The sequence below is a fragment of the Panulirus ornatus genome, chromosome 9, assembly GCF_036320965.1.
Source record: "Panulirus ornatus isolate Po-2019 chromosome 9, ASM3632096v1, whole genome shotgun sequence".
Classification (NCBI taxonomy): Eukaryota; Metazoa; Arthropoda; class Malacostraca; order Decapoda; family Palinuridae; genus Panulirus; species Panulirus ornatus.
This window is the reverse complement of record NC_092232.1, coordinates 55,718,734-55,733,806: the sequence shown is the minus strand read 5'-3', so window position 1 is coordinate 55,733,806 and position 15,073 is coordinate 55,718,734. Positions and strand designations below refer to the sequence as shown.

Below are 15,073 nucleotides of genomic sequence, written 5' to 3'. Positions count from 1 at the left end.
TTCTTCCCTCCACTTCTGACACATATATCCTCTCTGTCAATCTTTCCTCTCTCATTCTTTCCATATGTCCATACCATTTCAACACACCCTCCTCTGCTCTCTCAACCACACTCTTATTATTACCACGTATCTCTCTTACCCTTTCATTATTTACGTGATCAAACCATCTCACACCACATATTGTCCTGAAATATCTCATTTCCAACACATCCACCCTCCTCCATACAACTCCATATATAGCCCATGTCTCGCAACCATATAACATTGTTGGAACCATTATTTCTTCAGACATACCCATTTTTGCTCTCCCAGATAACGTTCTTGCCTTCCACACCTTCAGCACTCCCAGAACCTTCGCCCCCTCCCCCACCCTCTGACTCACATCTGCTTCCATGGTTCCATCCGCTGCCAAATCCACTCCCATATATCTAAAACACCTCACTTCCTCCAGTTTTTCTCCATTCAAACCTACCTCCCAATTAACTTGTTCCTCATCCCTGCTGAACCTAATAACCTTGCTCTTATTCACATTTACTCTCAACTTTCTTCTTTCACACACTTTACCAAACTCAGTCACCAACCTCAGCAGTTCCTCACCCATATCAGCCACCAACGCTGTATCATCAGCGAACATCAATTGACTCACTTCCCAAGTCCTCTCATCCACAACAGACTGCGTACTTGCTCCTCTCTCCAAAACTCTTGCATTCACTTCCCCAACCACCTTATCCATAAACAAATTAAACAACCATGGAGATATCACACACCCCTCCCACAAACCTGCATTCACTGGGAACTAGTTACTTTCCTCTCTTTTTACTCGCACACATACCTTACATCCTTGGTAAATCTTTTTACTGCTTTTAGCAACTTACCTCCCACACCATATACTCTTAAGACCTTCCACAAAGCATCTCTATCAACCCTAACATATGCCTTCTCCAGATCCATAAGTGCTACATACAAATCCATTTGTTTTTCTAAGTATTTCTCACATATGTTCTTCAAAGCAAACACCTGATCCACACATCCTCTACCACTTCTGAAACCACACTGCTCTTCTCCAATATGGTGCTCCATACATGCCTTTACCCTCTCAATCAATACCCTCCCATATAAGTTCCCAGGAATACTTACCAGACTTATGCCTCTAATTTGAACACTCAAGGTCTGGGTGGGAATGTTTTCTTGAGGTGTAAAGTGGTTATCAGGTTTATGAACTAAGTGAATATGGAAAGATCAGTGTTTTGAGAAAAAATATTCAGTATTTGAAGAATATGGTTGAGTTAAGTAAGTGGTATGGTATATAGAGGTGGTTGAAGGCCAAATGGAATATAGTTGCATACTATACAGATGAGAAAAAATTCTGCTTTGCAGAGAGTACATGAATAAATACCACTGATTGATTTTGATCACTCAACAGGCTGGGGAATGATGATGGCAAGTGTAAATGCAGCGTGTGCCACAAGGAATTTAATCGACAATCACAGCTGAGCATTCACATGAATATCCACTACATGGAGAGACCATATCGATGTGAATCATGTGCAGTGTCATTCAGGACCATTGGCCATTTACAAAAACACACGAGATCTGTCAGTCATTCTAATAAGGTAATGTAAATTAAGAACTGGAGAGTGATATGATTAAGATTGCAGAAATGAATGATTGCTTAGATGTTATGTCGATTTTGGAGCACTGTATGTTGTTGGTAGATTTTTTTTTTGTTGTTATTATTATACTTAATCGCCGTCTCCTGCGTCAGCAAGGTAGCGCAAGGAAACAGATGAGGAATGGCCCAACCCACCCACATACACATGTATATACATAAACGTCCATACACACACACATATACATACATATCCATTTCAATGTATACATACATATACATACACAAACTTATGCATATATACACATGTACTGTACATATTCATACTTGCTGCCTTCTTCCATTCCCATTACCACCCTGCCACACATGAAAAAGCATCCCCCCTCCAGTGAGGTAGATGCATTAACAGGAAAGAACAGCTAAGGATGGCTATGAATTTTCAACATTTTCCGTAATCCTCTTGAAGCCAATCATGTGTACTTATGGGTTTTGTATATACTGTACTTTGAACTGATTTCAAGAATGTATGAAAGCCTAGGTTATTAGAGTTTGAGATAGATTTGGAAAACTAAGTATATGAAGATACTTGACTTTGAAATACATTTGCACACATATTTTTGTAAGTTATGAGAGAAAATTCTTTTTGTATTATTTTCATGGAAAGTTTATGGTGTAATGAGGATCGTGTTAGTTTCTTTTGGAGTTGAATGGGCAAGAAAATGATATTTAGGTTTATATATGTGAATACTATAGACTTTTGTGTATGAAGGGTGAGCCCTCTTAGACCCCTATGGGATTTTTTTTTTACATACTTTTGATCATAAATTATTTCTCTGTAACTTACATTACATACAGTAATAGCTTTTACACCAACCCCATTACAGTGGGTTTTGTGAACTGTGCACTGCTGCTAGCACATAAACATTTGCAATGTGATATCCTGCATTCCAATGATAAATCTTAGACCAACATCACCATGAGAGCAGGTTTGATGAAATACAACACTCTACCAAATAATAAATTTTATTCCATCATCACCATTAAAAACAAGTTTCTTACTACCCTAAATGAATATTTGTGAGCATGTTTCTATTTACACACTTTGCTGATATAGAATGCTGGGTACATTATTTCTTTTGACATATTTTTGATAGTTCATTCTCTGCACAAGATTTGCATGCACTTCAAACCACAAAGCACACCTATACACTTGAAAATGGATTTTTAATGAATTTTCAAAGATTTGTACCCATATTGTGTCCAAGATGCATCAGAATAAATATTCTGGAGAATGTGTATTGATAGTTGCTCAAGAATGTTAATTACAGGTCTCATTTACCAGTTTCTGTTAGTTTATGATATACAGAGATTACAGATACAATACTGTTCCTTAATCTAAGAAAAACATAATGTGCTCCCACTTTATTTAATTCTTTACTATCATGTTTATGTAATTGCCTCATTTGTGAGGCATATTATCAATTATTGTACCATTGGTGCATTTTTGTAAGCATGCAGTATTGAAAAGTTTTTCTCTGATATTTTTGCAGGTAAACATGAATATGACTTTTGGAACACCAAGCACAGACAACCCACGCCCCTTTAAATGCCACGACTGCAAAATTGCTTTTCGAATTCATGGGCATCTAGCAAAACATCTTCGTTCAAAGATGCACATAATGAAGCTGGAATGCCTTGGGAAATTACCCTTTGGCACATATGCTGAAATTGAACGGTCCGGTGCTAATCTGAATGAAATTGACACTACAGATTGTGATAATTCCCTGGAGAGCTTACAGGTCAGCTTATTGGATTTCATTAAAACCATAGGAGACAGAGTGAATCTAGTCCAATAGGAATTAATTACCACGGTTTTTAGGGGGAATAGTTTCATTACCTTGGCTTCCGTTCTTCCACAGATGGGTCATGCATTATGAAAACTAGTGCACTGTGGCAATTATTGCTGTTTTATATGTTTTCAATTTCTAATGTTCCTTGAATTACATTCCAGTTTTGTTCTGGTTATCTAACTTATTGGCAGTCAGCTTGTTCCTTTTACATTTTGATATCATTAGCAGCATTATTATGTAAACCTAGGATCCATTCATGGGGCTCCTATAGCTTCGAGGCTGTGCCATCTTAGGAACAAAGTAGGTCCCTTTCGAGCAAGGAGTTCCTTGACAATGACATATTGTTTTCTTTTCAGTTACTATGACATACCTTTATAGTAGGTGACTTTTTGATTATGGTATGACCACTTTCTTTTTTTCTACATAGTGACTGACATGGCACAGGAAAAACATGCCCCAAGTAGGTGAAAGATATAAAGTGTGAGGAATGAAGGGCAGAAATTGATCAGGGCTCTGCAGTTATTTGTAGACCAAACTCTTGAAGGTCAAAAGATTATATGAAAAAGGAAAAATAGATGGTTGAAGAAATTTCCAAAGCTAATCTGTGTGAGGGAGGAAAAAGTGCATTGCATCCAAGCTTAGGATGTGGGGACACATGTAGACAGCTCAAAAGAATAGTTGCCAAAATAGTACCTGTAGAAAAATGAGAGAGCAGCAACATCACATTGTACAGAAAAGGTGGTTGAAGAGAGATGATGCCAGGAGAATTAGTGAGATGGTAGGCCTTTGATTCCACTCTCTTTAATGAAGAGCTAAAGGAAGAGTCACCCCAGATTTGTGAGCAGTATTCCATACAAGGGCATCTAAAACCTCTGCAGGTATGAGGTAGCTACTCACAGGGAAAATGGTAACAATGCCTATACGACTCCCCCAGCTTTTGGTAATCAGACTTTGTGATGATGATTGTGTGGGGTTTCCAGGATAGAGTGTAGGATATGGTTACTCGCACCATGATTTTGATATTACAGGGTTGCATTATTGTGTTTTGAAATTGAGCAGAGGGAAAAAAATAACCTTTTGAGAGAGATATAGGGAAAAATTGCATTTTAGCATTATTAGATAAAACAGGGTTACTGCTTCCTCATTCTAAGATGCTGCACATTGCCAAATTGAGAGAGTAAATATGTTCAATACAAGAAATAATATAAGTATTAGGAGTCGTGGGAAGGTAAGTTGAAGTATGTAGAGCGAAATCATCAGCATCATAGTGAGTAAGATTAGAAGTAGAAGAGAATATCTTTTATTGAGAGAAGGAGAGTAGATGACAGTACGGAATCCTGGGGAACCTCACCGTTGACAGGATAGGGGAAGGTGCTCGATAAATTACTACTGCAATGAAATGAGTAAAGAGGAAACTATACCTTCGGTAGCAGAAGCTCCTCAGGTTTGAATGCTAGCAGAGAACTGACATAATGGGCAGTATAGCGTGCACAGTACTCCATGGTGCAAAGCCAGCTAGGCTCATGTTATATTGCAGCAGGTCATGATATAGTGAAAATAAAGGGAGTTATTAAGATGCCTGTGCTATATCAAGATGGTTATGTCAAATCATCCTGTATCACTACACTGTATATATTATTATACTTTGTCGCTGTCTCCCGTGTTGACGAGGTAGCATAAGGAAATAATGAAAGAATGGCCCAACCCACCCACATACAGATGTATATACATACACGTCCACACAAACATATATACATACCTATACATTTCAATGTTTACATATATACACATACACAGACATATACATGTATACACATTTACATAATTCATACTTGCTGCCTTTATTCATTCTTGTCGCCACCCCGCCACACATGAAATGATAACCCCCACCCCCGCACATGTGCGAGGTAGTGATAGGAAGACAACAAAGCCACATTTGTTCACACTCAGTCTCTAGCTGTCATGTACAATGCACCGAAACCACAGCCCCCTTTCCATATCCAGGCCCCACAAAACTTTCCATGGTTACTCCAGATGCTTCACATGCCCTGGTTCAATCCATTGACAGCACGTCGACCCTGGTATACCACATTGTTCCAATTCACTCTATTCCTTGCATGCCTTTCACCCCCCTGCATGTTCAGGCCCCGATCGCTCAAAATCTTTTTCATTCCATCCTTCCACCTCCAGTTTGGTCTCCCACTTCTCGTTCCCTCCACCTCTGACACATATATCCTGTTTGTCAATCTTTCCTCGCTCATTCTCTCCATGTGACCAAACCATTTCAACACACCCTCTTCTGCTCTCTCAGCCACACTCTTTATATTACCACACATCTCTCTTACAGTATGTGGTGTAAGGCGGTTTGATTGAATAAGTAATGAAAGGGTAAGAGAGATTTTTTTCTTTTTTATTTTGCTTTGTCGTTGTCTCCCGCGTTTGCGAGGTAGCGCAAGGAAACAGATGGGCCATTTCTTTCGTCTGTTTCCTTGCGGTACCTCGCAAACGCGGGAGACAGTGACAAAGCAAGATAAAAAAAAAAAAAATCTCTCTTACCCTTTCATTACGTACTCAATCAAACCGCCTTACACCACATACTGTCCTCAAAATTCTCATTTCCAACATATCCACCCACCTTCGCACAACCCTATCTGTAGCCTACACCTCGCAACCATATAACATTGTTGGAACCACTTTTTCTTCAAACATACCCATTTTTGCTTTCCAAGATAATGTTCTCGCCTTCCACATTTTTCAACGCTCCCAGAACTTTCGCCCCCTCTCCCACCCTGTGACTCACTTCCGCTTTCATGGTTCCATCCACTGCCAAATCCACCCCCAGATATCTAAAACACTTCACTTCCTCCAGTTTTTCTCCATTCAAACTTACCTCCCAATTGACTTGTCCCTCAACCCTACTGTACCTAATAACCTTGCTCTTATTCACATTTACTCTCAGCTTTCTTCTTTCACACACTTTACCAAACTCAGTCACCAGCTTCTGCAGTTTCTCACACGAATCAGCCACCAGTGCTTTATCATCAGTGAACAACAACTGACTCACTTCCCAAGCTCTCTCATCCACAACAGACTGCATACTTGTCCCTCTCTCCAAAACTCTTGCATTCACCTCCCTAACAACCCCATCCATAAACAAATTAAACAACCATGGAGACATCACACACCCCTGCCGTAAACCTACATTCACTGAGAACCAATCACTTTCCTCTCTTCCTACACCTACACATACCTTACATCCTCGATAAAAACTTTTCACTGCTTCTAACAACTTGCCTCCCACACCATATGTTCTTAATACCATCCAGAGAGCATCTCTATCAACTCTATCATATGCCTTCTCCAGATCCATAAATGCTACAAACAAATCCATTTGCTTTTCTAAGTATTTCTCACATACATTCTTCAAAGAAAACACCTGATCCACACATCCTGTACCACTTCTGAAACCACACTGCTCTTCCCCAAATTGATGTCCTGTACATGACTTCACCCTCTCAATCAGTACCCTCCCATATAATTTCCCAGGAATACTCAACAAACTTGTACCTCAGTAATTTGAGCACTCACTTTTATCCCCTTTGCCTTTGTACAATGGCACTATGCAAGCATTCCGCCAATCCTCAGGCACCTCACCATGAGTCATACACATATTAGATAACCTTACCAACCAGTCAACAATACAGTCACCCCCTTTTTTAATAAATTCCGCTGCAGTATCATCCAAACCTGCTGCCTTGCCGGCTTTCATCTTCTGCACAGCTTTTTCTACCTCTTCTTTGTTTACCAAATCATTCTCCCTAACCCTCTCACTTTGCACACCACCTCGACCAAAACACCCTATATCTGCCACTCTATCATCAAACACACTCAACAAACCTTCAAAATACTCCATCTCTTTCTCGCATCACCACTACTTGTTATCACCTCCCCATTAGCCCCTTCACTGAAGTTCCCATTTGCTCCCTTGTCTTATGCACTTTATTTACCTCCTTCCAAAACATCTTTATATTCTCCATGAAATTTAATGATACTTTCTCACCCTAACTCTCATTTGCCCTCTTTTTCACCTCTTGCACCTTTCTCTTGACTTCCTGCCTCTTTCTTTTATACATCTCCCAGTCATTTGCATTATTTCCTTGCAAAAATCGTCCAATTGCCTCTCTCTTCTCTTTCACTAATAATCTTACCTCTTCATACCACCACTCACTACCCTCTCTAATCTGCCCACCTCCCACACTTCTTATGCCACAAGCATCTTTTGCGCAAGCCATCACTGCTTCCCTAAATACTTCCCATTCCTCCCCCACTCCCCTTACATCCTTTGTTCTCAGCTTTTTCCATTCTGTACTCAGTCTCTCCTGGTACTTCCTCAGACAAGTCTCCTTCCCAAGCTCACTTACTCTCACCACTCTCTTCACCCCAACACACACTTTTCTTTTCTGAAAACCTCTACAAACCTTCACCTTTGCCTCCACAAGATAAAAAATCAGACATCCCTCCAGTTGCACCTCTCAGCACATTAACATCCAAAAGTCTCTCTTTCACCTCTCAGCACATTAACATCCAAAAGTCTCTCTTTCACGCGCCTATCAATTAACACTTAATCCATTTTCCACATTGGAGAATTTTATGTCGACATAGACTGTATTTTTATTTTTTATGAAGTAGGTTAGAAATGGTTTTGGCCCTCATTAAGTAAAGTGTGCATTATCTTAAATGAAAGCATGAGCAAATCTTGGGCCTTTAGAAGACAGCTCATAGTATCTTATTATAGCACTATCAGATCATCCTGTCCATTTTCACCAAATGAATGTGCTGATCATGACTAGATGCATTAACCATTTAGATATAACTGTAAGAACATAAGATGTTATCTAAGCATCCTTATTATATTATACCAATGATACATTGCAGAATTTTTTTTGTGTTTCTTCATATTGTTAGTTTGCTGCCTTTTTTTTTATTTCTATTCTCATACTTTAAATACTTCATAAAGGCCATGGCATCACGAATATATGAAAAAGATCCAAGTAGATTAGCGGCATGGCAGAACCAGCAGGAAAGGCATCACCACCGTGTGCGCACTGTCAGCAATTCCTCTACAAATTCTGATGACTACCCGTTACAAGATGAACAAGATGATCCCATTGCTGGTTGTGGTAATGATGATGACACAGGTAAATGTTATTTCTTATTTAGAAATTTTTACAAAATTGCATTGTGAAGAATTTTCTACATTGTGTGTGTATTAGTGCAAAAGCATTCCTCTGGGTATGGTATTGTTCATAACTGTAATTACTAATATCAGACATGGAGATATGACCACTACTAAATAGTAGTTGTCCACACAACCATCATTCTGAATTCCCACAGCTCTTGTCCTCAAGCTGTCCAAGATCATAGAAATAAAACTCTTACCCAGGCTCCACTCTGTCAGTCATTATATCGGCAGAATTATTTGGACCTTGTTTCACTTCACTTCGTGTAATTTCAGTCATATGTAGAGACATTTCATGATTTTGTAGAAGTAACAACAAAAAGAAATAAGCACTTATTAGACTTTGTAGAAGTTTACTGCTAGTTAGTTACATAGTTTAGTACTTCTGTTTCTTCCTTGGTTTTGCAGCTGGACTTAGTAATCTCATGAGACTGATAGGGGACTATTGCTTCTAGTTTTGTAAACCATGTATTATTTCCGAGTTTCATTGTTTCTTAAGTTCTTCAGAAAATGGCATCTGCAATTCATTGGGAAGCTGTCTATCTTCTTTCTCTCACTCACTCATTTACCATCTCTTTAACCCCTTAAAACTTATCTGAGTAATTGAATTTTGATGTAAAGGTTAATGATTACAATACCTTATGAACTTGGGAAACAGTGAACAAGCATGAAAGAAAAATGAGGTGATAATGATGATAATAATAATAAGGATAATGATATTATTTTCTTTTCATACATGTTCACCATGTCCTGCATTAGTGAAGTAGTGCCAGGAACAGATGAAGAAATGGCCTCATTCAATCATGACCATTTTCTACCTTCTGTGTGTAATCATCCAAAATACCCTGTATCCGTAACTAGGCCCTGCAGACCTTTCTGTGATGTCCCCGATTGCTTCAGAGGAACTAGTTTAGTCCATTGACAGCATGTCATCCCCTTATATCACATTGCTCTAGTTCACTCTGTCTTGTGCACTATTTACACTTTCCTGTATGTTCAAGCCCTAAGCACTCAAAACTTTTTCCACTCCATCATTCCATCTCCATTCTGTTCTCTCCCTTCTTTTACCCTCCACTTCCAACACATGTACCCCCTTTGTCAACCCATCCTCACTCATTCCATTTATCCATACTATTTTCACACACCCTCTTCAGCACTCTCAACCTTACTCCACTTATTGTTACACCTCTTTCTTATCCTATCATTTCTTATTCAGTTACTCCCCCCTCACATTACATGTTAGCCTCTGACATTTAATTTCCAACACATTCACCTTCTTCCACACATTCTCATGTGTGGCCGTAGCCTTGCGTCCACACAACACTGTTGGGACTAATATACCTATATACCTTCAGACATGTCCATTTTTACCCTCCTAGGTAGTGACCCCTCTTTCCATACATCATCACTGTGCCCAGGAGCTTTACCCCCCTCACCCATCCTGTGGATGACTTCAGTTCCCATGGTTCCTTTGGCTGCCATATCCACTCCCAGGTATCAAATATACTTCACTTCCTCCAGGCTCTCTTAATTCAAACTCACACCCCAACTAATCTGTCTCTTTGCCCTGGTAAACTTATAATCTTGCTTTTATTCACTTTCTCAGTCAACTTTCTCCTTTCACACTCTCCAAAACACACAGATTAACTTTGCTCCAGTTTCATGATTGCTTTGTACAAATCCATGTGTTTCTTTAGTTACAGTGTTTGAGGTGACAATGGTGGGGACAATGCAGTGGCTTCCCAAATTACCATATGAAGTATAAGTGATTGCTGGAGGGGGTTGAAAGGTCATTGTGTTCAGCAAATTGTAATAAGTAGTTTGAGAAGAATAGTGGTTCCAACAATGTTGTATGGTTGCGAGGCGTGGGCTATGGATAGAGTTGTGCGCAGGAGGATGGATGTGCTGGAAATGAGATGTTTGAGGACAATGTGTGGTGTGAGGTGGTTTGATCGAGTGAGTAACATAAGGGTAAGAGAGATGTGTGGAAATAAAAAGAGCGTGGTTGAGAGAGCAGAAGAGGGTGTTTTGAAGTGGTTTGGGCACATGGAGAGAATGAGTGAGGAAAGACTGACCAAGAGGATATATGTGTCAGAGGTGGAGGGAACGAGGAGAAGAGGGAGACCAAATTGGAGGTGGAAAGATGGAGTGAAAAAGATTTTGTGTGATCGGGGCCTGAACATGCAGGAGGGTGAAAGGAGGGCAAGGAATAGAGTGAATTGGAGCGATGTGGTATACCGGGGTTGACGTGCTGTCAGTGGATTAAATCAAGGCATGTGAAGCGTCTGGGGTAAACCATGGAAAGCTGTGTAGGTATGTATATTTGCGTGTGTGGACGTATGTATATACATGTGTATGGGGGGAGGTTGGGCCATTTCTTTCGTCTGTTTCCTTGCGCTACCTCGCAAACGCGGGAGACAGCGACAAAGTATAATAAAGATATAATATAGTTTGAGAAGAACAGAGGATGATGATTCTGCATTCTTTTTTGTGTATCTCTTGGTGTAGTCTTTGTTGCATATTGGATGAGTGGGGGAAGGTTAGACAAGGGAAATATAAAAGAATTTGGGAAGAATATGTTTAGAAACTTGCATAGGTTTTCATGAGCCCAGGTACAGGGAGTCTAGATGTCTTTAGTTGATGAAGAATGTAGAGATGATAGCTGAAATATTTGATGCTGGTGGTATTGACATGATCCTTTGAGCTTAGTTTGTTAACCAAAGTGATATCAAAATACAGTGGACTGAACAACTTGGAGTTGCTGTGGCTGAGAGTCAGTAAGTGTGGATGATTTGCATGACTTTATTTTTGGTGCAGTTGATGGTGACATTTATAGTAGCAGTCGGGTTCTAGAGGCTGATTTAGAGATAGTTGTATTTGGGACACCTGTTTTCATCATTGATACCAACAGTTATAAGAATGACTGCAGTTATGTAGGCTGTAGGCAAGTGCATTGTACCCCTAGTTTGAACCATGGTCTTTTTCCACCTTGGCCATTTTATGTACCATCACATTTCTGTTAATAGTAAATTGACTTATACAGTGAAGACATAAGCTTTTCAATTTTTCAGCATTTCATCTTTCCCTATGGAAATACTGTCACAGGTGAAATAAAGGAGTTGCCCCTTTCCCACCTGTATCTTCCTTTCGAATGACTCTTCCCATGACAACATTATTTTGTGGTCTTTCAGTTTTCAGACTGTACCTTGCCCTTGGAGAATACAAAATTCTAGTTCTTTTAAACATCGCTGTACATTTTTTTGTCTTTGTCATTTATTTTTGATTTCCTACTCCTTTTTGTCATGTGTTAAGAAAATTCTCATTTTTTTCACTTTAACTTATTTTCAGTGCAAACATTAGGTGACTGCTTCTTAAGGGATAGTCAAACAATCAGATGTACTTCTGCAAATACTTCAAGCATGACTGTTTGGTGTTCATTTTTAGGTGTAAGAATGATCATCAATCACATTGTCTGACAATTCTGTAAGCAATATACATGGATTTTTTTCTTACAGTGGATCACAAGTATCTGTACATATTATGTTTAAGTTAGGAATTTTTTATAGGAATATATCTCATTGGTTAATGTGGTTTGAATTCGATTTTTTCTCACAAGAATACAGGCTTTAGGAAGCATTAGAAATTCAGTTATAAAAGTTTAGGATTGTGGTGATGTACAACTATCATACAAGTAAAAGGATTATGCTGCAAAGTAAATGCATTAACATAATCGAGAATTATGTGATTATTTTATCTTCAGCTACAGATTCTAATTGCTAACAGAACATTAATAACATTAAAATTCACTAACAGAATATTAATTATAGTAAGATTAATTATAATTAAAGCAATTCTTATTAATCATTCTTGCTTTAAGTGACTCATTCATGAACCTTATAACAGAAGGGGATGAAGATGAAGATGTACCTGTGCCTCGAGATGCTGGAAGACTAGGGTTTCCAGTTGCAGTTGTGGTGTCAGGCCATAGTGAACTGCACAGTCCACACTCACATGCAATATCTCATATTGAAATTGGCTCAGTGAGTATCTAGATTAGATTATAAGAAAAGGATTGTTGTGTGTGCATGTGTGAAATTACGTATTTGTACTGTACAGGGAGGAGGTTCTACACTTGTGGGGACTCTTGACCATTCTCTTTCATCATATAACATTTTAGATATCTTTATGTTGTTGGCATTTACTGTGGTTTCATTTATTTTATTCCATTCGTCCACCTTTTTGTACCATAAAAGTACTCCTTCACATCATTTTTAACAAATATCTATGTCCACTGGTTGTTTTATCCCTATATCTAAGTGTGGTGTGTGTGTGTGTGTGTGTGTGTGTGTGTGCGTGTGTGTGTATGAAATGGTAGTGACATCGATGAAAATGACTAATCTTGAAAACCTAAACACCACTTTGGAAGTTTTTTCTTTGAGCAAAATAGCAAGTCAGTGGAGGCTAATGCAAAGATCCTCAATCCAGAACTTAGATGGACAGATAAGAATAGAGTCTACCACTACAGATAGTCCCATGTTGGTAGTTTGGTATTGACACCTGTAAACAGTTTTCTGACATATTGCCCAGATCAGAAAGTAGATGATATTAGCCCGTGCCCCTCCTTCATTTCCGTACAAGAAGCAAAATACACTTGTCCAGGCTTAAAAGTTAAGCTAAGAGTGATAACATTATTTAAGCTTCCTGGAACCTTAAAACCCATTTTGGTGAGAAATATCCATATGAGTATATGACAAAATCAAGAGGTAAGCATAGATAATACCCTGATAATTGATCCCGTACACTTGGTTACCCATATTTGATTCAACTCAGTGAAAGATATTTGGAGACTGCAAGGGAATTTGCAAGAGGGTTGGCTTTCCATAGCAAAGTTTCAGGTATGCCTAATACTTCAGTTGACATGGAATTGGACCTTCCATCAATAAATATTTAATGAGACAAGTGCCAAGTAACAAGTGGGTTCTTTTCCTATGATTGTCCTCTTTTTTTTTTATCACTGGATGGGGAGCTGTGGTTTCAGTGTATTACACATTACAGCTGGAGACTGAGTGTGAACAAATGTGGCCTTTTTTTTATATGTTTTCCTAGCACTGCCTCACTGTATTGGGGGGGGGGGGGGGGGGGGCAGCAGCAGCAGCAGCAGCAATGCTGTTTCCTTGTGGGGCAGGGTGGCGCTAGGGATGGATGGAAGGCAAGCAAGTATGAATATGTACATGTGTTGTTATATGTATATGTCTACGTATATGTTGATATGTATATGTATGTGTATGTATATGTACGTGTATGTATATTTACGTGTGATGTGCAAAGTGAGAGGGTTAGGGAAAATGATTTGGTAAACAGAGAAGAGGTAGTAAAAGCTTTGCGGAAGATGAAAGCCAGCAAGGCAGCAGGTTTGGATGGTATTGCAGTGGAATTTATTAAAAAAGGGGGTGACTGTATTGTTGACTGGTTGGTAAGGTTATTTAATGTATGTATGACTCATGGTGAGGTGCCTGAGGATTGGCGGAATGCGTGCATAGTGCCATTGTACAAAGGCAAAGGGGATAAGAGTGAGTGCTCAAATTACAGAGGTATAAGTTTGTTGAGTATTCCTGGTAAATTATATGGGAGGATATTGATTGAGAGGGTGAAGGCATGTACAGAGCATCAGATTGGGGAAGAGCAGTGTGGTATCAGAAGTGGTAGAGGATGTGTGGATGAGGTGTTTGCTTTGAAGAATGTATGTGAGAAATACTTAGAAAAGCAAATGGATTTGTATGTAGCATTTATGGATCTGGAGAAGGCATATGATAGAGTTGATAGAGATGCTCTGTGGAAGGTATTAAGAATATATGGTGTGGGAGGCAAGTTGTTAGAAGCAGTGAAAAGTTTTTATCGAGGATGTAAGGCATGTGTACGTGTAGGAAGAGAGGAAAGTGATTGGTTCTCAGTGAATGTAGGTTTGCGGCAGGGGTGTGTGATGTCTCCATGGTTATTTAATTTGTTTATGGATGGGATTGTTAGGGAGGTGAATGCAAGAGTTTTGGAAAGAGGGGCAAGTATGAAGTCTGTTGGGGATGAGAGAGCTTGGGAAGTGAGTCAGTTGTTGTTCGCTGATGATACAGCGCTGGTGGCTGATTCATGTGAGAAACTGCAGAAGCTGGTGACTGAGTTTGGTAAAGTGTGTGAAAGAAGAAAGTTAAGAGTAAATGTGAATAAGAGCAAGGTTATTAGGTACAGTAGGGTTGAGGGTCAAGTCAATTGGGAGGTGAGTTTGAATGGAGAAAAACTGGAGGAAGTGAAGTGTTTTAGATATCTGGGAGTGGATCTGGCAGCGGATGGAAACATGGAAGCGGAAGTGGATCATAGGGTGGG

The 15,073-nt window shown here is 39.3% G+C and overlaps 1 protein-coding gene across 7 annotated transcripts in view; it reads left to right on the top strand.

The window, feature by feature from the left end:
- shn (zinc finger schnurri) overlaps window positions 1-15,073 on the top strand; it is a 268,460-nt gene that overhangs the window by 242,124 nt on the left and 11,263 nt on the right. For all 7 annotated transcript variants that reach the window (XM_071665262.1, XM_071665263.1, XM_071665257.1 and 4 more), the window contains 4 exons: window positions 1,424-1,613; window positions 3,160-3,408; window positions 8,477-8,657; window positions 12,602-12,738. In XM_071665262.1, coding sequence (XP_071521363.1) covers window positions 1,424-1,613; window positions 3,160-3,408; window positions 8,477-8,657; window positions 12,602-12,738 — 757 coding nt within the window. The remainder of the gene's footprint in view (window positions 1-1,423; window positions 1,614-3,159; window positions 3,409-8,476; window positions 8,658-12,601; window positions 12,739-15,073) is intronic.